Below are 23,587 nucleotides of genomic sequence, written 5' to 3'. Positions count from 1 at the left end.
ACTTTGTTGAGGAATTTTGCATCATTGTTCATAAGGGATATTGGTCTATAGTTTTCTTTTAAATTTTTTTAATTTAAAAAAATATGTATTTGAGAGAGAGAGAGAGAGAAAGACAGAGTGTGGGCAGGTGAGGGGAAGAGGGAGAGGAAGAGACAGTTTTAAGGAGAGTCTGTGCTGAGCAGAGAGCCCAACACGGGGCTTGATCTCATGACCCTGAGATCATGACCTGAGCTGAAACCAAGAGTTAGACACTTAACCGACTGTGTCACCCAGCTGCCCCTCTTTTTTTTTTTTTTTTTTAAAGTAAGTTCTACACCCAGTGTGGAGCTTGAACTCACAACCCCAAGATAAGAGTCACATGCTGTACCGACTGAGTCAGACAGGCACAGCAATCTGTAGTTTCCTTATGTTATTTTTTGTTTGTTTGTTTGTTTGTTTTGTTTTGTTTTGTTTTTTAATTTTTTATTGTTATGTTAATCCTTATGTTATTTTTGTCTGGCTTTGGTATCATGGTAATGCTGGCCTCATAGAATGGGTTAGGAAGTATCTTCTCCTCTTCAGTTTTTTGGAAAAGTTTTAGAGGATTTGATATTAGTTCTCCTTTAAATGTTTGGTATAATTCGCAGTGAAGCCAGAGCTTTTGTTTATTGGGAGATATTTTGATTACTGATTAGGTCTCCTTAGTAGTTGTTGATCTATTTAGATTTTCTTTGTGATAAGACTTGGTAGGTTTTGTGTTTCTAGGAATTTGTCCATTTTATCTAGGTTATTCTATTTTTTTTTTGTTTTTTTGCCTACAGTTTTCTTAGTACTCTCTAATAATTCTTTTTATTTCTGCAGAATCAGTAGTGATGTCTCTACTTTCATTTCAGATTTTAGTTAATTTGAGTCTTTTCTTTTTATTATTAGTCTAGCTGAAGGTTTGTTCATTTTTCTATCTTTTCAAATACCAACTTTGGGGTTGATTAATTTTCCTTATTGTTTTCCTATTCTCTTTTGTTTATTTCTGCTCTAATTTTTATTTTTCCTTCCTTATGCTGCCTTGGGTTTCCTAGTTCCTGAAGTTGTAAAATTAGTTTGTTGATAACTTTCTTGGTTTTTTGTTTTTTTTTTTTTAATTTGAGAGAGAGAGAGTGCGCGTGTACGCACGAGCTGGGGGGAGGGGAGGCACAGGGAGAGGGAGAAGCAGGCTCCCTGTTTAGCAGGGCTCACTTCCAGGACCCTGGGATCATGACCTGAGCCAAAGGCAGGTGCTTAACTGACTAAGCCATCCAGGCACCCTTCTTGTTTTGTATAGCTATAAATTTCCTTGGCACTTCTTTGCTGCTTCCTATAAAGTTTGGTATGTTGTGTTTTCATTTTCATTGTCTAAGTCTTTCCTAATTTCCCTTTGGATTTCTTCTTTGATCCATTGATTATTGAAGAGTATATTTAATTTCCATAAATTTGTTTAATTTGGCAGTTTTATTTTCTGTTGTGGATTCTAAGTTCATCCTGTTGTTACCAGAGAAGCTGTTATCTTTTTAAATCTACTTAGATTTCATTTGTGGCCTAACATATGGTCTATCCTGGAAAATGTCCCATGTGCACTTGAAGAATATATATGCTTTTGTTCAGATAGCATATTCTGTATATGTATGTTAGATTTAGTTAGTTTATTGCAGGTTTTGTTTGCATGGATGACATTAGTATCTATTCAAGAGTGAAAGGGTGCCTGGGTGGCTCAGTCAGTTAAGTGACCAACTCTTTTTTTTTTTTTTTTTAAGATTTTATTTATTTGACAGAGAGAGACACAGCGAGAGAGGGAACACAAGCAGGGGGAGCGGGAGAGGGAGAAGCAGATTCCCCGCGGAGCAAGGAGCCCGATGCGGGGCTCGATCCCAGATCCTGACCTGAGCCGAAGGCAGACGCCTAACGACTGAGCCACCCAGGCGCCCCTAAGTGACCAACTCTTGAGGTCATGATCAAGCCCCGAGTTAGGCTCCATGCTCGGCAGGGAGTCTGCTTGAGATTCTCTCCCTCTCCCTCTCTGTCTGCCCTCCCCCACTGTGTGCACACACTTTCTCTCCCTCTCTGAAATAAATAAATAAATCTTTAAAAAACAAACAAAAAAAAAGAGTGAAAGACAAAGCTTGACACTCTAGCCTGCCTTTTAAGGTGATACTAATGGATTAACCAACACTTCAATGATTTTTTTCTCAACATGTTGCTAATCCATTTAACCACTGTTTATTGTCTGCTTTGTACTTATCATTGTGTTTCTTATATAATTGTGTTATCATTCTGGTCATACTCCATCTTGTCTATTAGGAGTGTCAATGAGTGAGTGTCTCATTCTTCAGAAATCAAGATATCTTCAGTCTTAGATATTCTTTTGACCTATCAGTTTAGAGGCTTATTTAAAAGGTAATAACTTAGCAGTTATTATCATTTCAGTAATATTTATTCAAACTTACAGTGTACCAGGTACTGTGCTAATAAGATAAGTTCTATAACATTCACTTTTCCCAATACCATAGTGAGGGAGACACTGTCATCTGTATGATGAGTTGTTTTTCTCTCACCGCTTTCAAGATTCTCTGTCTTTGTCTTTTGAAAGTTTTATTATAATGTGTCTCAATGTGGGTTCTTTGAGATGACCTTGCTTAGAGTTTTTTTTAGCTTCTTGGATGTTTATGTTGATGTTATTCCTCAAATTTGGGATGTGTTTAGCCATTATTTCTTTAAATATTCTCTGCCCCTTTCTTCACCTTCTGAGACCCCGTAATATATGTGTTTGACCATCTGATGGTTTCCCACAGGTCCTTGTAGGTTTATTCACTTTTCATCAATCTTTTTTCTGTCTGCTCCTCATTCTCAGTAAATTTCCATTTTCTCTGTCTTCAAGTTCACAGATTGTTTGTTTGTCTTCCCTAATCTGCCTTTGAATTTTTCTGTGAATTTTTCATTTTAGTTATTGTACTTTTCAGCTTCTTAATTTCTTTTTGGTTTCTTTTTAGTTTTTCTCTTTTCTTTCTTTCTTTTTTAAAGATTTTATTTATTTGAGAGAGAGAGAGAGCACGCATGAATGGCGGAGGGGCAGAGGGAAAGGTAGAAGCAGACTCCCTGCTGAGCAGGGAGCCCGGTGTGGGGCTCCATCCCAGGACCCTGAGATCATGACCTGAGCTGATGTCGATGCTTAACCGACTGAGCCACCCAGGTGCCCCTTAGGTTTCTCTTTATTGTTATTTCCATTTTGTTCATACATCATTTTCTTGACTCTCCTCATATCTTCCTTTTGTTTTTTGAACATCTTTAAAACAGTTGTTTTAAAGTCTTTGTCTAGTACATCCATCCCTGGGTCTTTTTTTACAGGGATAGTTTCTGTGTTGTATTTTTTCCTTTTAATTGGTCATACTTTCATGTTTCTTTGTATGTCTCATGATTTTCTGTTGAAAATTGGACATTTGAATCTAATAATGCGGCATCTCTGAAAATTAGATTATTCCCATTTCCTAGGGCTTGCTGTCTTTCGTTTTTTTGTGTGTGTTGTTTTTGTTGTAGGATAAACCTGAGGTATAAACTTTAGATCTTAGATTGTTTTTAGCTTTTGACTTTCCCTGGGCATGTCTGGTGACTTTCTCTTTTCCCTTATATATATGGAGTTGCCTTTGAATGTCCTAATCTTTCATATCTGGCTTCTAAAAGAGGAAAATGAGGGGATGGGGGAAAATGGGACTCACCCTTTATATGCCTTAGAAGTCACTTTGGCTAGAGGGTGAGGGCCCTGCAACAGAGGAAGGAGTATTAGCAACAATGCCCACCTACCTCATAGTCTGCACTTCTGAGATCAGAAGCAACAGTCAGTGATCCTGAGCATATATTCCTGATGTTTGGAGGACAGTTTCCCCCCCAGTCCTCCGCCCCTCCCCCCCCACACACACACCCTAGTTGCCACAAGCTGTGTGCAGACTGCTCTAATACATGTGCATGGCTGTTTGCCCCAGGGCTGGAGTCTGGGGGATGGGTAGCCCTTGCCAAACTAACAGCTGAAATTGACCCAAAACCCGATTTATCTTACAAGCCTTCCCCTGAAAGTTGTAAGCCTTCAAAAGATTCAAAAGTTCCAAAATAGTTACACCAGACAGATTCCTGATGCTCTTCTGCCATCTCCCAGAATCCTTCTCAAGAGTGCTCTTCGTAAGCTTTTTGCTTGGCTTCTTTGACTTTTCCTTTGCAGAGCTTCAGTGTTCAGTGCTTTGAATGAAAAATCATCACATAATGTCAAGTCTGCTTCTTTGTGCCTCAGTTCTTTTATAGGGTCATGGCTTACACCCTGAATATTGGCAGCCTCAGAAACCTTGAACTCTAACTTTCTGTCTCTCATCATCATGAGATTGCCTAATGCTCTCTTGGCTTTTCTGTTTCTTAGTAGCTGCCCTCTCCATGGCTGCTGCTGCTTTTTTTTTTTCTTTTTTCTTTTTTTAAGATTCTCTTTATTTATTTGCCAGAGAGAGAGTGAGCACACAAGCAGGGGGAGCTGCAGGCAGAAGGAGAAGAAGGCTCCCTGCTGAGCAAGGAGCCTGACGTGGGACTCGATCCCAGGACCCTGGGATCATAACCAGAGCCAAAGACAGACACTTAACCGACTGAGCCACCCAGGCATCCCCTCTCCATGGCTTCTTAGTGTCTTCTTCTACATCAAGAATTTGCACATGCCCAAAGGAAGAACAACATGGAAAAAATTGGGTTTCCAGTGGTGAGGTTCTCTTTTCTTGGGACTGTGGCTCCTCAAGACCTGGTTTCCTGGACCCTTGTCTGCCCTCAAACAAACTTTAAAAAAATGTTCTGGGGGCACCTGGGTGGCTCAGTTGTTAAGTGTCTGCCTTCGGCTCAGGTCATGATCCCAGGGTCCTGGGATTGAGCCCTGTGTCAAGCTCCTTGCTCAGCAGGGAGCCTGCTTCTCCCTCTCCCTCTGCCTGCCACTCTGCCTACTGTGCTCTCTCTCTCTGTCAAATAAATAAATAAAATCTTAAAAAAAAAATAAAAAATAAAAAAAATTTAAAAATGTTCTGTCTTTGTTAGTAGACAGAACAATTGTCTAAGTGATAGTCTACAACTAAGCAAAAGTCCTAGTGTAATTCTTTATACTTTTCTGTATTGCCAATATTTATTGGAGTTAGTGTTTTTAGTACTTAATGATGTATTTTGATGAACAGAAGTTCTTCATTTTAAAGTAGTTGTATTTAAAAAAAGGTAGTTGAATTTAGCAATTTCTTATATGAATTGCTTATGCTGTCTTATCCTCCTTGATATCATAAAGATAGTCTCCTTTATAGTGTTCTAAAAGTTTTGAAATTTCACTTTCTATATTTAAATCTTGGTCAACACGGTTTAATTTTGGTTTTGTTTTTTCTTATGATGTAAGATAGGGATCCTAATTCACTGTTTCCCATATGCATAATCATTTGTTTCAGCAGATTTAATGAAGACTCTGTCTTTCCTCAGTGATCTGTAGCATCTCCTACGTCATATTTAGGGTCTTTTCTAGGCTATCATTTTTAGTTTATCTTTACATCCCTATTTTATCTTACTGGTTAATTTGTTTATTTCCAGTAGCATGATTCTCAATTTACTATAGCTTCAGAATAAATTTTAAGTCTATTAAAGCATCTCCTTTACCAGTATACTTTATTTCTTCTCTGTGTTTCACTTTCATACCCCACCCGTCCACTGTTCTTGGCTATTCCTGGGATTTTGCTGTTCCATACAAATTTAAGTATTAGTTTAGATTCCACCAAAAATGTCTGCTGGAATTTGAATTGGCATGACATTGAGTCCATTGTCTTTAAGCTGATTTCTTTATAATTTTGAGCTTTCTATCTATAAATATGATTTATATCTTCATTTATGCATACCTTTTTTTTTAACATCTTTCAATAAAGTGATATAATTTTATCTATAAGGTTGTACATAATTTGTTGTATCTATCTGTTGGATTTATTCCTAGGTACCTTTTTATTGCTATTATAAATATTTTTGGTGATTGCCTTTTCTGTTACTACTGTATAGAAATGCACATTGCTTTTTTCTTTAATCCTTTGCTAATTGGCTTGTTAGGCTCTTAATTTCTGGTAGTTTTTAGATTATTTATATAGACAATGATGTCAGGAGTGGTAGAATTATGGGTTGACTTTTTTTTTTTTTTTCTTTCAGCACTTTAAAAATACCATTCCATGGTTTTCTGGTATCCATGTATGTATTCACTTTCAAAAGTAAAACATATAAGGAAAAGTCACCCTGAGAGTTAAACTACAATGAAACAGCAGCACATTTGAAACCCCAGTGACTTCAAACATTGGATGATCAAATATTCAGTGTTAAAAATTATTATAAAATGGTTAGAAATAAAATGTGGAATCACAAAAATGAGTGGAGAACAGTTTTCTGTTAAAAAATGAATACAATGATTTGGAAAAGGACATTTAGAAGTGAAAAATGTCGGGATGCCTGGGTGACTCAGTCAGTTGAGCATCTGACTCTTGATTTTGATCTCAGGGTCTTGAGATCAAGCCCTGCGTTGGGCTCCATGCTGGGCGTGGAGCCTGCTTGGGATTCTTTCTTTCCCTCTCCTTCTGCCCCTGCCCCCAACCTTGTGCACATGTGCTCTCTCAAAAAAATTAAAAAAGTAAAAATAATAAAAAAAAATATAATTTCTGAATTTAAAACCTCATTGGATGGGTAGATCAGATTAAACCTAAGGACTTAAATTGAGTTGGCTTTACTCCACAGTGGATTTGTGACTTTCTCATGGTAACCAGGGATGATTGTTGATTTGGGACCACTTTAGTATCTATTCTAGGGAACCCGACTTAACCCAGCAGTCTCAGATACAATTTCTCCACATTAACAGAGGTCCAGGAACTAGTGCCAGCCACAGGCATTTGCCACTAAGGCAGCTCTACCTTTAGAGTGTGGTTATTGCTTATTTTTCCTGACAACTTTTTTGACAACTTCTGTGCATCCAACACTGGAATGAAAATGTCTTAATGCTGGTCTAGTTAGAATGTCGTGTAATTTCTCCTCAGTAAATCTAGTCCACTTACTGCCTGAAGCAAAAATGTCACCATTGGTATTTTCTCTGGGAAATTTCTAACATATTACTTTTGCTCATTTATCTGTTGAACGCTTATTGCTTTCTAGACATATATAGAAGAGTAATTCTTTGTTGTGTATGTTATAAATATCTTTCTCCCAATCTTTTAACTGGTAACTTTGTTTTTAGAGTCTTTTTGTTTTAGAAGACTTTAAATCACAGTATTAGATTTATCACTCTCATGCTTTATGGCTTTTGAATATCATTGTATTCTAAAAAATTCTTCTTCATCCTGAGTCCATAATGATGTGCTTCCATGTTTTCTTCCAAGATATATATAAACACACACCTACGTATGTACATACACCTTTACATCTTCAACATTCTTTATTTTTGTAAATGTCTGTAGCAGAAATTAGCTTTTTCCCAGTTGGAAATGCTGGTCTCAACAGTAGTTATGAAGAATTCATTATCCTTACTTTTTCTGATTTGAGATGTCACCTTTATCTTATAGTAAATTATTGTTTATACAAGGATACATTTCTAGAATTTTAGTGCTGTTTTTATTTCTGTGTTAATATTTTTGCACTTTCAATTATGATTTATTATTTATTTTTGTATCTGACAGAGCAAATCCTCTCTCTTTATTCCTTTTTTATCAAAGGTATCTCCACTTTACCTTTGTTATTTTTCTACTAAACATGAATTTTAGAATGAGCAGAAGAGTTCTATGAAAATTTTGTCTTGAGGTTATGTGATTAGGTTAATTTGGGGAAGAATTGACTTTTTTATGATGTGAACCATCTTGAGCCATAGTTACATTTGTTAGAATTCAGTAAGATTATAGATAATAGATATACTAACCCCCCCAAAAAAAAACCCCCAAAAAACAGTGGCATATGCAAGACAAGATTCTCTCACATTCAGGAAAACTGAATCATTGCAGGTATAACATTCCATGGTGTAAGGGACTCAGCCTCCTTGTTCGCTTTCTTTTTGTTCTTCAGACACATACTCATGTTCTCACTGTACAGTTTTTAGATGTGATATTCCCTGGACTCTCTGTCCTCCAGTTTTTATTTGTCTTGGTCCTTCTTATTTTAGTTTAAAAGTGATCTCCCTAATTAGAGTGTCTGCTTAGGCAGCCAGTGTAAAGTAGCTTCTTCAGTCATACCTGCTGTCTTGAGGCACTCATCTAAAAGTATCGTGTTTTTTTGTTTACCATTCCTTGTTTTTCCCCACTCCTTTAAAAATCTCTGAGAGTTTACAGTAAATTTTTTACCATGGTATACCTAATGTTTAGAACAAGGCCTGGTTCATAATAAGCATTCAAATATTTGCTGAAATAATGAATTTTAAAAAAGAACAGAAGTGTCTATAATCATAGCTATTTTTAAGGGTATCTTTTATTTCTGCACTAAGATACATTTTTCATTTTGTATGCTTTATAGTAATTTTGGTCATATGTGGTTTATGCATCTCTTTTTTGAAGTGATGGCTTTTTTAGCTTAAGTTTGGGTTTTTTTGGATACTTAATATCAATGTCACTTCAGTTGTTGTTAAAATGAACCTTAAAATAGGGGGCGCCTGGGTGGCTCAGTCGTTAAGCGTCTGCCTTCGGTTCAGGTCATGATCCCAGGATCCTGGGATCGAGTCCCACATCGGGCTCCCTGCTCCGCGGGAAGCCTGCTTCTCCCTCTCCCACTCCCCCTGCTTGTGTTCCCTCTCTCGCTGTGTTTCTCTCTGTCAAATAAATAAATAAAATCTTAAAAAAAAAAAAAAAAAAAAAAATGAACCTTAAAATAGACCCTTGATGTTGAGTCTTTTGTTAAGTAAGAGGAGGTAATAGTGTATGCCATTAGATCTTGTCTTGACTTAACTGGATGAGGTTTAATAACATAGAGTGTTATTTGCCTATTTTTTCAAAACTACTTGTTTAACTAAAAAAATTTTTTGTTCATGGCTTTTTCGACTAAGAGACTTATATTTTCTATTTGACTTGTCAATACACCTGGGATGGATAAGGGAAGCTGTATAGTACTTAAACACCAGAGGGTGCCAGAGATTCATGTTTTATTCTTCATATTTCAGAATCAGAAGTGACAAATATTACAGTACCTTTGCATGTTTGTATAGTTAACCTCACTTAAACTGACTGGCTACTTAATGATAATACGGAATTGTTGATTTTTTGAAGCTATGATAATGCTTAAAGATTAAGGTTTTTTTTTTAAAGAGTTCTTGTATTTTAGAGAAAAATAAAATATAGATGGATAATGCATATATGTTACTTCTGTTAGTGACAGTATTTTAACAGCTAGGGTTTAGTGTGATATTTTTAAAATTTTTTCTTTAAAATACACTGTTAGGGGCTCCTGGGTGGCTCAGTTGGTTAAGCGTCTGTCTTTGGGTCAGGTCATGATCCCAGGGTCCTGGGATCGAGCCCTCCATCAGGCTCCCTGCTCAGCGGGGAGTCTGCTTCTCCCTCTGCCCCTCCCCCTGCTCACATGCACTTGTGCGCGTTCTCTCTCTAAATAAAATCTTTAAAACGAAATAAAAAAAATAAAACACACTTAGAAAATCATATAGGACAAGGTTACACGCTATTGTCATAGACAGTATTACTTCATTAACTTTAGTGTCCTTTATTTTATATTGTAGGAATCAGATTCTCTAGTGTTGATTAAACATGTGTTCACCTTGCTTCATATGTAATTGTTTCATCATGTACTTATTAAAGAGTCTGCTTTTCCCTATATGTACAAGTGTATCAATAATATATATTGTTATGGGGCGCCTGGGTGGCTCAGTCGTTAAGGGTCTGCCTTCAGCTCAGGTCATCATCCCGGGGTCCTGGGATTGAGCCCCACGTCGGGCTCCCTGCTCAGCAGGGAGACTGCTTCTCCCTCTCTCTCTGCCTGCTGATCCCCCTGCTTGTGCTCTCTCTGTGTCAAATAAATAAATACAATCTTTAAAAAAAAAAAATATATATATATATATGTTATATAATATATGACATAATATATATGGTTAATCTTTCCAGAGCAGGGACTTAGAAAACAGCCTCTAGTGACAAAACAAACAAACAAACAAACAAAAAAACCCCTCTCATCTTGGAAAGATAAAGGAGACAGAGAAGAAGAACCATCAGTGTAAGCTATGCCTGGATTAGCTCTAAATCTAGGGTAAAAATTCAACAAAACAGTCCTCTTGGAGGAGTTGCCTTATACTAGAAATTTGATAGAAATTAAGTTCTTAAACATTCTTCACAGGGAAATTATATAAATGAACACTTGGGAGATGAGATTGTGAAGTCTTTCAGAATTTGTAGCCAGATTTTGTCATAGTAAAATGCTGTTTGGGAAAAATTATATTTGTACTTAGATGCAGAATGAGTTGGAAAGAAAAGAGATATTAGAGGTAGAGGTTGATGTTACTTGAGCAGGAGATAGGGCATATATCTCATTTATATGTCATGGGCATCTTCAAGAAGGATCAAAGCCAAGAGACTGATAATAGTAGAGTATCATTTATAATAAAAATTTCTTAACAGTATTAATAATTCAATTGAAAATATATAAATATAGGAAGAGGGTGGTAGATACTTTCAAAACAATTTATAAGTAAATAATTGCTAATATAGTGTAGATCAACAATTTGAAAACTACCCAGGGAACTTACTGAAATTGTTGATTTGGGGGCTCATCCAGAATGAAATCTCTGGAGACTGAACCTTGGCAGAAATCTGTATTTTTAAAAATCCTCATAGTATTTCTGATGTTCATTGTAGGCTTGGGAATATAAATACAGGCTAGCAGGTCCCAAAATACGATCTACAGAAAATAGTTTTGAAACTGAGACTTTTTCAGGGGGTCTGTGAGATTAAAACAATTTTAATAATGATGATGATGTTAATGTTGTTATTTGCCTTTTTCAGTATATTATTTGATTGCTGGTTCAAAAGCCACAGTGGAAAACTGCTGGCACCTTAGCATTAATCAAGGCAGGGGCACCAAACTGTGCTAGTAGCTATTTATTTTTTACCCTCAGACACTCCCAGTAAATGAAAAGAAAAGAAGCCAGGGTTGTTGGTGTTTTTTTTAATGTTTTTAATGAGGAAGCAAACATTATTTTTTTTAAGTCTCTACCCTTAAGTATACACCTTTTTAATATTCTGTGTGACAAAGTGGGAAGTTTGCAGAAAGCTCTTCTGCTGCATGCCAGAGTCTCATGGTTGTTTCAAGAAGTGCTTGTGCTTATATTTCTTTTTTTTTTTAAGATTTTATTTATTTATTTTGAGAGAGAGAGAGCTAGCGTGCGTGTGCGCGCACATGGGGGGATGGGCAGAGGAAGAGGGAGAGAAGCAGACTCCCTGGCGCAAGGAGTGGGGAGGCTCAATCCACCAGCCCCCGCCCCCCCATCATCACCTGATGGGTCTAAATCAGGAGTTGGACTTTTAACCGACTGAGCCACCCCAGCACCCTGCTTATGTTTCAGTTGTGAGCTAAACTAACCACTTTTTTCATTGAGAACCATTTTTACTTGGAAGAACAAAGAATAACTGAAAAACAAACTGATTGTTTAGATTTGGGAATTTGACAGACAGTTTTGTGAAAATGAAAAAAGTGAGCCTGTCACTTCAGGGAAAACAACTTGACAGCATTTTTTGCCAGTGATAAGGTTTGAGCTTTTCAAGCAAAAATTAAAAATTTGGAAAACTTGTATCCACTGCCATGAACTTAACATCTTCCCAATACTTAGATTTTCTGATTAGATTGGTGCAGATATTGACATGTGATTTTGGATTATACGTAATGAGCTTAAATTTGGAAGATCTATGTAACTCAGTTAATGTTACAAAATCATGCATCAGTAAAAGATCCATTCAAAGTGAAGAGGATCAATGGATTTTAAAGAGATTAGAAAAATAGAAAACAATGCCACCCTTTTGAGTAATTATTTTTTAATTTTGGTATTGTTGGTTTTCATTAAAATGTTATTTATGTTAATATGTAATGGTTTTATTAATTTTTAATGAATACTCATTTTTAAAAAGATTTTATTTTTAAATTTTATTTAAATTCAGTTAATTGACATGTAGTGTATTCTTAGTCTCAGAGGTAGAGTTCAGTGATTCATCAGTTGTATATAACACCCAGGGCTCATTACATGACCTGCCCTCCTTAATGCCCATCACCCAGTTACCCTATCCCCCCACCCACCTCCCCTCTAGCAACCCTCAGTTTGTTTCCTGTAGTTAAGAGTCTCTTATGGTTTGTCTCCCTCTCTGATTTCATCTTATTTTATTTTCCCTCCCTTCCCCTATGATCCTCTGTTTTGTTTCTTAAATTCAAGTGAAATCATATGATAATTGTTTTTGTCTGATTGACTTATTTCGCTTAGCATAATACCCTCTAGTTCCATCCACATCATTGCCAATGGTAAGATTTCATTTGATGGCTGAGTAATATTCCACTGTATTAAAATGATTTTATTTTTAAGTAATCTCTACACCCAACATGGGGTTTGAACTCACGACCCCAAGATCAAGAGTCACACACTGAGCCAACCAGGTGCCCCTAAATACTCATTTTTTATTTCTAATATAGTTCTGGTTTCTAATACAGTTGTCATTCACAATCATGTAACAAGTATAGTTTTTACCTCCATAGATAAGGGAATTGATGAGTAAGTTGTTCAAGGTCATCCTTTTAATAATTGTCAGAGCAGGGGCTAAAACCTTCATCTCTAACTATAGATTTGGTGCTCTTAATTTTTATAACTCAGTATTTTTCCAGGTGTGGTCCACAGAGTGTATGCCTCACAATCACCTAAGTATGTTTGTTTAAAAAAAATTCCAGGATGGGACTGGAGGAGATTATGCTAAGTGAAATAAGTCAAGCAGAGAAAGTCAATTATCATATGGTTTCACTTATTTGTGGAACATAAGGAATAGCATGGAGGACATTAGGAGAAGGAAGGGAAAAATGAAGGCGGGGGGAAATCGGAGGGAGAGATGAACCATGAGAGACTGTGGACTCTGAGAAACAAACAGGGTTTTAGAGGGGAGGCGGGAGGGGAGATTGGTTAGCCCGGTGATGGGTATTAAGGAGGGCACGTACTGCATGGAGCACTGGGTGTTATAGGAAAACAATGGATCGTGGATCACTGCATCAAAAACTAATGATGTATTGTATGGTGACTAACATAACATAATAAAATTAAAAAAAAAAAAATTCCAGGTTTGTGGTCTCCAGCCTAGAGCCACTGAATGCAAATCGTGGGTACTGTGCAGGTGTGTATTTGGTTGTGAGACATGTATTTTAAATATACTCCCAGGTGGTTCTTTTTTTTTTTTTTTAGGCAATAGAACAATGTTTATTTATCCAACAAATATTTATTGAACACTTACTTTATACTAACCCTCATTCTGTAAATTAGAAACATTGTGATTTGAGATTTTTAACAAAGTTATATAATGGTGGATATTTAGGATATTTCCAATGTTTTGTACTAGGAAAGCAAAGCCACAGTGGCTATCATTTCACATAATTTCTAGAAAGAAGAGCTTATTTATTTATTTATAAAGAAGTCTTTTATTTATTTTTAAGATTTTATTTATTTACTTGAGAGAGAGAGTGCGTAAGCACAGAGGGATAGGGAGAAGGAGACTCTCCCCACTGAGCAGGGAAGCTGATGTGGAGCTCCATCCCAGGACCCTGGGATCATGACCTCATGACCTGAGCCAAAGGCAGACACTTAACCAACTGAGCCACACAGGTACCCTGAGCTTATTTATTTTAAATTGTCAGAATATCAAATGATTCTCCATGGAGGTTAAATTTACAAATTACACTGACCAGCGAGCTTATGGTAGCATATTTTCACATGTTCTGGTGAACTTAGTTTTTGCCAGTCTAACAGGTGAAAAATTATATCTTATATTTCTCTTATGAGTAGAGTAGAACATCTTATATTTCAGTCATTTTAAATTTTTTCTTTGTGAAAATTCATGTGCTTTCTTCATTTTTCCATTGGATCATGGGTTTTTTCCCTTAGTTATTTGTAGGAACTCTTTCTATATTAGACTAATTCCTTTTTCTATGGGATGAATTACTTCCTTTAATCTTCAGTCTAATATGTAAGGACTGCTATTGCCTCCATTTTACTAACAATGCAGGTCTGGAAAGATTAATTTACTTTATTTCACATAGATTATAACAAGCAGTCAGAATTGCACTACAGGCAGTTTGACTCACTGTTTAACCCACTGTTCTACTTCTCAGTACATTGTAACAAATGAATAGCACATGTTCTGAACAGAGGGAAATTCCTCAACTATTATCATTTCTGCTAGGAATTATAGGCAATGAAGATAATATAATCTTTATTATATTTAATATATTTGTTGAATATAATCAATAAAATAAGTCTAGTTGGTTTTTAAGAGAAACACACTGATGTTTAAAATGGAAGACACAACGTGCTCTCAGAAGTTGAAAAGTTGTAGCAATTGGACAAATGCTTTAAAAATATAAAAACAAAGTAAAAAAACATAAAAACAAAAGTATAAAAACAAATTAAACCAGCATTTCTAAACTAGGCATTTGAAATAGGACTGGGATATAGCTAAAGCTTTGACAAGTGAAAGACAATAAAAGTAGGAGTTTGAAGATGAGAACTGGAAGTGGGGAATGGCCTGAACCAAGGCCAGAATCAGTAGGAACTATGTGATAGTGAGTAATGGGAGGGAAGAGTGCTAAGTTAAGGTCATTACCTGGAAAACCTTGAATATCAAGTTAAGTTTTGGGGAACATGACAGGTTTTTGAGCAAGAAAATAATATGATGCCCTCTACTTTAGAAGAATCATCAGTCTGGGGCTGTTCAGATCTTAAGACAGTGAAAGAGATTTAAGAAGTCAGGCACAAGCAGTGGACAGCTTTATCAAAAGCTAAGGAATTAGATTGATTTTAGAAGCCAGAATGTAAGACATTAATGATAATTGGGTAATTCTTCTTTAATTTTTACACAGTAACTTATTACATCTCACAGAATCTTGAATTGGAAAGCTTCTACTAAGGCACTATTAAATTTCCTTTTTGTGGGCACCTGGGTAGCTCAGTTGATTAAGCGTCTGCCGTCTGCCTTCAGCTCAGGTCATGATCCCAGGGTCCTGGGATCGAGTCCCGCATTGGGCTCCCTGCTTAGTAGTGAGCCTCCTTCTTCTTCTCCTGCTCTCCCTGCTTATGTGCTCTCTCTCTCAAATAAATAAAATCTTTAAAAATAATAAAAATAAATTTCCTTTTTGTATATTTTTTAAAACAAAACAAAACCAATTATTTTGCACAGTACCTTCATGAAAAGACACTGCATTAGACTGGAAGACTCGAAGATGAAGTTCGGGGACTCTCATTTTCTTCTCACAACTATGCTTCAACGTCAACGCCTTTGATACTGTCTCCTGACCTATCTTAGCCTTATTGGTAATGCTGCTACTACATTGTGTTGACTTTTTTTTCCCTTCAGTCTGCCTCCTTACTTAGAGGAAGTTTTAAATGGCTTGGGTGCTGTTTATTGTGGCACCTTTTCCTCTTCCCTCAGTGGGGGTCTTCCTCTATTCCTGCTGCCCTCTGTAACCATAGCAACTGGCAGATGTACTAGAGGGAGCTGTGTTCAGCTTAGGGCCAAATAGGAGGAGGGAAGCCAGGCAAGAACAGTTTTATTGGGCAGTTAGTTCCTTGCTTATTTCAGAGAAGGGCTGCAAGAAGATTCTTAAAAACCTGGGACTATCTCCTCATTGATGAATTCTGTCCAATTCTAGTACTATGCTAAGTACTGGTACTAAGTATGCTTGGTACTTGTCTTTCCAGCCTGTGTGTGAGATCTCAACAGGGGTTATGCAGGAACCCCCCTGTGGAAGCAATTTGCAGTTTATAGTGCCTGTGTACCTGATACACATCTGAGATTGTAAACATTCAGTGTTGTGTGCATGTGTGTAAAGGCCATGTTTTGTGCTATCTTAAATAATTCTGATTTTCTCTTTAAGGGAATATTGGGGTTTTATGTCTAAACTTCATCATATTTTCTATTTTCAGTTTTCTTTTCCTAAATATTTGTTTACTATTTTTAAATATCACTAACCGGGCGCCTGGGTGGCTCAGATGGTTAAGCGTCTGCCTTCGGCTCAGGTCATGATCCCAGGGTCCTGGGATTGAGTCCCATGTCGGGCTCCCTGCTAGGCGGGGAGCCTGCTTCTCCCTCTGCCTCTGCCTCTCTCTCTCTCTCTCTGACTCTCATGAATAAATAAATAAAACATTTTAAAAAATTGAAAAATAAATAAATATCACTAATCATTTTGATTGGTAATCCATGTATATAGTACAACATTCAAGAGGTAGAAAAGAGTATATTGTGGTTATAAAATAAGTCTCTTATTTCCACTTCCCTATTTCCCTCTCCAGAGGAGAATTCCTCATGTATATTTCCAGAGATATGTTATGCTGGGTGTGTGTGTATCTTTTTTTTCCCCAGGGGGCAGTCTCTTTACCTCATTTTTTTTTTTTCTCCCACTTCACAGTGTATCTTGGCAGTTCTGTATCAGGTCAAAGAGAGCTGCCTCATTCTTTTAAGTGGCTGAGAGGGATTTTAGAAAGCACCTGATCTAAGTTACTCATTTTTTATTTCTTTTTATAAATTTTTTTAAAGATTTTATTTATTTATTTGTCAGAGAGAGAGCAAGCGAGCACAGGCAGAGGGAGAAGCAGGCTCCCCGCTGAGCAGGGAGCCTGATGTGGGACTCGATCCAAGGACCCTGGATCATGACCTGAGCAGAAGGCAGATGCTTAACGACTGAGCCACCCAGGCATCCCTAAGTTACTCATTTTTTAAAGGAAAAATTGAAATCCTTAAGATGTTAAGTAACTGGGTTTCTGTTTTGTAGTGACTAGCTCTTCACTGATGTGTAGTTGACCTTTTCTTTTCTTTTCTTTTTTTTTTTTTTGATGGGTTTTGTTTATTAAAGCAGGTTAGGTTCGGAGCGCCTGGGTGGCTCAGTCGGTTAAGCATCTGCTTTCGGCTCAGGTTGTGATCCTAGGGTCTTGGGATCCAGCCCCTCATTGGGCTCCCTGTTCAGCCGGGAGCCTGCTTCTCCCTCTGCCCCCGGCCCCACTTATGTTCTCTCTCTCTCTCAAATAAATAATAAAATCTTTTTTAAAAAAAATAAAGCAGGTTAGGTTCACAGCAAAATTGATTGGAAGATACAGAAAATTCCCCCTAATCCCTCACATGCATAGCCTCCCTCATTATCAACATCCCCTACCAGAGTGGTCCATTTGTTACAGTTGACAAACCTGCACTGACAAGTCATTAAGCCTCAAAGCCCATAGTTTACAGTTTGCTATCGGTGTAGTACATTTTATGGGTTTTAACAAATGTATAGTGAGGGGTACCTGGGTGGCTTAGTCAGTTAAGCGTCTAACTCTTGGTTTCAGCTCAGGTCATGATCTTAGGGTCATGAGATTGATCCCTGCATTGGGCTCCACACTCAGCGGGGAAACTCAGCAGGGAACCTGCTTCCCCTCTCCCTCTCCCTCTGCCCCTCCCCCTGCTTCCTCTCTCTCTCTCAAATAAATCAATAAATCTTAAAAAAAAAAAACCCAAATGTATAATGATGTGTATCCAACATTATAGTATCGTACTGAGTAGTTTCAGTGCCGTAAAAATTCTCTGTGCTCTGCCTCCAAAAGGCAAAAGTTTGCCTTTTCCAGAATGTCATGTAGTTGGAATCATACAGTATGTAGCCTTTTCAGATTGGCTTTTTTCACTTAATAATTTGCATTTAAGTTCCCGTCTGTGTCTTTTCATGGTGTGACATCTCATTTCTTTTTAGCACTTAATAATGCTCCATTGTCTGGATGTATCACAGTTTATATATATACTTAGCTACTGAAGGACATTATGGCTATTTCCAAGTTTTGTCAATTATCTCTGAAGCTGCTCTAAACATCCATGTATAAGTTTTTGTGTGGACATAAATTTTCAACTCCTTTGAGTAAATACCAGGGAATGTGATTGCGGGGTTGTACAGTAAAAGTATGTTTAGTTCTATAATAAACTGCCAAATTGTCTTCCAAAGTGGCTGTACCATTTTGCATTGCTACCAGCAGTGAATGAGAGTTCCTGTTGCTCCACATCCTCCTCATCAGCATTCGATGTTGTCAGTGTTTAGGATTTTGGCCTTTCTATTAGGTGTATAGTGGTATCTCATTTTAATTTGCATTTCTCTGATGACAAGGATGGGGAGCATATGCCTCATGTGCTTATTTGCCATCTGTACATCTTTTTTATTAGGACTTTAGCCAGTTCTTTAACTGGTTTGTTTGTTTTCTTATTGTTGAGTTTTAAGACTTCTTTGTATATTTTGGATAACAATCCTTTATCTGATGTCTTTTGCAAATATTTTCTCCTACTCTGTGGCTTGTCTTTTCATTCTCTTGACACACAGTGGGGATTTTGTTTTGGTTTGGTTTTTTTAAAGTAATCTCTACCCCCAACATGGGGCTCCAACTCACGATCCCAAGATCAAGAGTCACATGCTCTACCAACTCAGCCCACCAGGCTCCCATGAGACATGGATTTTTAAAAAATATTTTTTACTCAGACCTTTTATTTTTTTACTTGGGTCTTGGTCCATCTTTGGGTTTATGGTTTTTACCATTCTTATACTTTAGATGTTTACATGTTTAGATGTTTCTGGAAATACTTTATTTACATAGGTGGCAGAATGATTCTTAGAGTCATTTTCAGCATCCATACTTCTGACAATACCTCTGTGACATTTGCTAAGGTGGAGTCCAACCATTTCAGTATACTTTCTTTGTACTGCATGTTTTATTTAAGTGGTTTGAGATACTAAATTTAAATTTTTCTTCTTTTTGTAAAGACACACCTTTTAATGTTAGGCTTTTAAATCCGCTGTTCAGATTATAAGACCATTGTTCTATCTCTTCACTTTCAACTGCTGTGTCTAGCTCTTTCTTTTACATAGTTTTTTTTTTTTTTAATCTCTTATGTTTGAACATGGGCTCTTTCCCCTTAACCCCTAATGTGTTGCTTTTTAAAGTGGAACACCAGAGGCCTTCATTTCTTGAGTGCTTGACAATTATAATTTATTTCCTTTTCTCGTGCACAAATGCATTACCACAGGGAGTTCCATAATTTAAATCTATTGATGTGAGACCACATGATATACCATTTGGCCCATGCAATAAAGAGAAGCAACATCTTTTTTTATGTAATCATGTTTGTGTAAATTACATTATGCATTGGTTAGGTGAGTTATGATCAGTAATGTGTTTGTTATTACATATGGTGATAAGGATGCTATGACGGAATTTTTGTATTTCTTTTCTCTTTTTCTTCTCGATCCTTAAACATATATACTCATCTTAGCACTGTAGCCATGTAGCAATCCTGTTAGATAAAAACAACTATTTATTTTTGCTGGTGCAATGCAAGGAGCGCAAACATGTTTTGTTTCTTATACATATATATGTCATGTTAATGTGTGTGTGTGTAATTTTATATGTAGACCCTTTGCAGCCATTTGCTCGAGGATGTGGTTTAATGAATTCAGTTGGTACAGATGGAACACACCAAAAGTCTGAAGCAGAAAATCAAAACTAGTTTTAACCATTTGGTTTCAGAATAACTAGTCAAGAAACCTTCTTCTTATGGGTCTTTATGTGGGTATAGATCTTTCAGGATCAGCGGATTTCTCCTGATCCTCAGTGGAACAGTAGAGTGCACTGGGGAAATCTGAGGGGCTTTTAATCATCTTGGATAAAAACAAAGAAGTCTGTTATTGTTACTGTGTCTCTCATTGCAGGGCATTTGTGGATAACTTAGTTTAACCCCCAAGTCCCTGTTGGTGTATCCATTTACTAAACTGAAAGATGGAAAGATGGGCACTAGAAGACAGAGTTGCTTCTGATTCATCTCTCTGATATTAAATGTACACTAGTGGTTAGACACACCAATTAATTTTTAAAGGCTTCCAGGGAAAGATAGCCATTCTTCAGTTCTCTTGCTTGGATGAATTGAGTTAAAATAATGTCTTCAGTTATAAGGAGAGATCTATAATTCTTTGCTCTCTTAAATCATTCATATACACATCACCAACCACCACCACCACCACCACCAAAAAGCTATCTTTTTTTCCTCTTAGAGATGAAGATGACATCAATGATGTGACTTCCATGGCAGGGGTCAACCTCAGTGAAGAAAATGCCTGCATCTTAGCAACAAACTCTGAATTGGTTGGCACACTTGTTCAGTCATGTAAAGATGAACCATTTCTTTTTATTGGAGCTCTGCAAAAGAGAATATTAGACATTGGTAAGTGCAGACTTAAGATTATTGACCTAAGAGGACTGTCTGTTCCAGGGAAAGTGTTATCAAAAGAGACAGTGTGGGTTGGTTTTCCTGGAACTCAGGCTTAAATAAGGCTCTGGAAATAATCAGGATTTCATGGGTGTTATAGAAAGAAGTATTTCATTTTAAAAGCTATTAACATAACTTAAATCATAACCTATGGTTTCTGGTTTAGATAATAGAAGTTAATATTTTATTTCTTAGTGGGAGAAATATGTGTATATTTTTACTTTACGTGAATTTGTACATATGATGTACTGTTTTTTTTTTTCTGTCCTGTTCCTTTCTTGGTTGGACTAGGCACATATGTATACAAATGCATGCATATGTTACAAGTTCATGTTTATGAAATCTAGAAAATTCCAAGTATTGTGAAACATAGAAATAGAGGCTAAGTCCCTTTTTTCTTCTCTCAACCCTGAAATTCAAACTCGTCTTTACCCTAAAAGAACTAAATCAAAATACTAGGTTTCTCCCTAGGTCCACTGAGTAGTTATTGGGTGGCTGCCTAGTGTGTGTAGAAGGAAATGGAAAATGTTCCAGTTTTGTTCTGGAGCCACACAGCTTTTTTCTTGTTGTTTAATACCAAACTTGCAGAAACATGAAAGACTACATTCTCCCCACACTGACTGAAAAATAAGACAGTTTGGAGAGAGATTATTGCATGTGAGTTATCTCATTTCATGTGTCCTAAACCTGGGACTTCTTGGAGTACCTTCTTCATCACCCATATCAAATTTGGGAGGTTAATACTAGTGACCTTTGAGTATACTTTAGTAAGGATCTTTGTATTTTATATTGAAGCCCTAACACAAAAATGTGAAGGTTTCTGATTTCTGATTTACACCCATAGTATTTTTAAGGACTACAAAGTACATTACTATTACATAGTTTAAATCTAGTTCACAAAAGAATAAAGAAATGTTAGAGCTCCTACTATATACTCTACAAATTCCATTTTTTTTCATTTCTAACATAACTTGGGTATCTGTTATCCTTTTTTTTTTTTTTTTTTAAGATTTATTAGAGAGAGAGTGCACGTGCGTGAGTGGGGAGAGGGACAGAAGGAGAGAGAGAATCTCAAGCAGACTCTGCCCTGAGTCCAGCAATGGGGCTCGAGATCATGACCTGAGCCAAAATCAGTTGTCAGACACTCAACTGACTGAGCCACCCAGGAGCCCCTCTGTTATCTTTCTTTTATTATGAAAAACTAGAATTTATAAGCAGTTCAAAAGGATAGCAATTCAGAAGAGCTGATGGTAAAATGTTTGCTTGTGTTTTGTTTGACTTTTCCCCCCACCTCCCTCCTCACTCCTTTTCCTTTTTCCTTCCCTCTTTTTCTTACTCTCTCTTACAGTCTCTTTTTGCGTATGTATTGTGTCCTGTACAGGAGCCAGTTCCTTAATTTTGGAACAAGCATGATACTCTCCTGTGATGGCTTGGGAAGCTTACTGGTATTGACTCCATGTAACCCTGTAATTATCTAGAGCTTTGGTAGAGAAGAAGTAGATACTTAGCTTTATCAGTTCCCACCCACCCCCCCCACCCGACAAATTTTATTTCTAGCTTGACTTACACTTTGATTATATGATAGGAAAGTTTTTAGCATTGAAAGAACAATTTGATCATTTAGGACAGGGATGGGCAGTTTTTTTCTGCAAAGGGCCAGATAGTAAATATTTGCCACTTTGTGATCATGTGGTTTGTGTCACTACTGCTCAACTCTATTACATTGCAAGAGCAGCCATAGAGAATACATAAACAAATAGGCAAGACTGTATTCCCATCAGACTTTATACAAAAAGAGATCAAATTTAGTTTGCCAACCTCTGCTTTCAAGGAGAATTCTGGGAGTAACTATTTGGTATTTTCAGTTCTTAATAATTAAGCACAAACTTGTCATTTAATATCATGGAAAATTACAAAACAACTTCTGAAATACCTAAGCTTTTTTAAAAACAATAAAACTATAGAGTGAGTGTAGTTATATATTTCTAGGAATGTTTTCCATGTATAGTAAAATTCCATCTTTACAGAACAGCTCAGAACCAGGAATATTCCTTAATCACAGAAATTATAAATCAACCCAAAGAATTTTGGGGGGATTTTTCTACTTGAATACTGTTAGGAGAGTTAACATGCCAGCGTTCTTCCTTTTTTCCTAATTACCTAAACTAAATTACACAGACATTCTATAAAATCATGTAACAAGCTTAAAAGCACCAACCAGATTTTTTTCATCAGTTATGTCAACTTAGAGTGTTTTGTTTAAAAGTGGGAATTTTGGGGGGCGCCTGGGTGGTGCAGTCGGTTAAGCACCCAACTCCTGATTTAGGCTCAGTTCATGATCTCAGGGTCATGGGATCAGGCCCCGTGTTGGGCTCCACGCTCAGCAAGAAGTCTGCTTCAGATTCTCTCTCTCCTTCTCCCTCTGCCACTCCCTCTCCCCTCTCTCTCAAAGAAAGAAAGAAAGAATCTAAAGAAAAAAGGGTAGGAATTTTTCTTAGAGTATTTTAACTTGTTAACTTTGTCATGTTTTATTATCAGTGTAGTGAAGATATTAGAACATTTGATCACTAAACCCTGGAATTGTTTGCAAATCCCTACCCTTGTTTATTTCTAATATTTTTAAAATATGGATTTTTTTTCCTACATAGGATAAAGTATTTTATAAATACATATGAAATTATTTTCAAAGTTTCCCTCCAAAACACTACATATTTTTAAATGTGCATTTTCTTTCCTTTAAGCATGAACTGACAGGTCATCCCTTATCTCTTCCCTATGTTTAGTTGTAATTTTAATCATTGGATGGTTTTGAAATTATGTCCTTATATAGAAGGCCTTCACTATTTATGTATGCTAACAATTTTAGTAGAGAAGATTTGACTTTGTAGTGTAACCGTGCTTGAATCTAAAATTGATGATGAATGCAGTTTTGCTAGACAGTAATGAATTATATTTTGAAGGTTTAGCTTAGGAGAAGCTAAATAATTTTATATCTTCTTCCTGTCTGGTTTACTATAGCCTGCATTTTGGACCTTGAGAGCTTCTTTGGAGGTTCTAGTAGGGGAATGCAG

At 36.8% G+C, this 23,587-nt stretch overlaps 1 protein-coding gene across 1 annotated transcript in view; it reads left to right on the top strand.

Annotated features, from left to right (window-relative positions):
- Positions 1 to 23,587, top strand: part of TAF4B (TATA-box binding protein associated factor 4b) — a 124,181-nt gene that overhangs the window by 43,732 nt on the left and 56,862 nt on the right. Inside the window, exon 10 of the mRNA XM_078060486.1 lies at positions 20,302 to 20,471. Within this exon, the coding sequence (XP_077916612.1) occupies positions 20,302 to 20,471 (170 nt within the window). The remainder of the gene's footprint in view (positions 1 to 20,301; positions 20,472 to 23,587) is intronic.

Source organism: Halichoerus grypus, chromosome 13 (assembly GCF_964656455.1).
Source record: "Halichoerus grypus chromosome 13, mHalGry1.hap1.1, whole genome shotgun sequence".
Taxonomy (NCBI): domain Eukaryota; kingdom Metazoa; phylum Chordata; class Mammalia; order Carnivora; family Phocidae; genus Halichoerus; species Halichoerus grypus.
The sequence above is the reverse complement of the archived record's forward strand: the minus strand, read 5'-3'. Positions and strand labels throughout refer to the sequence as shown.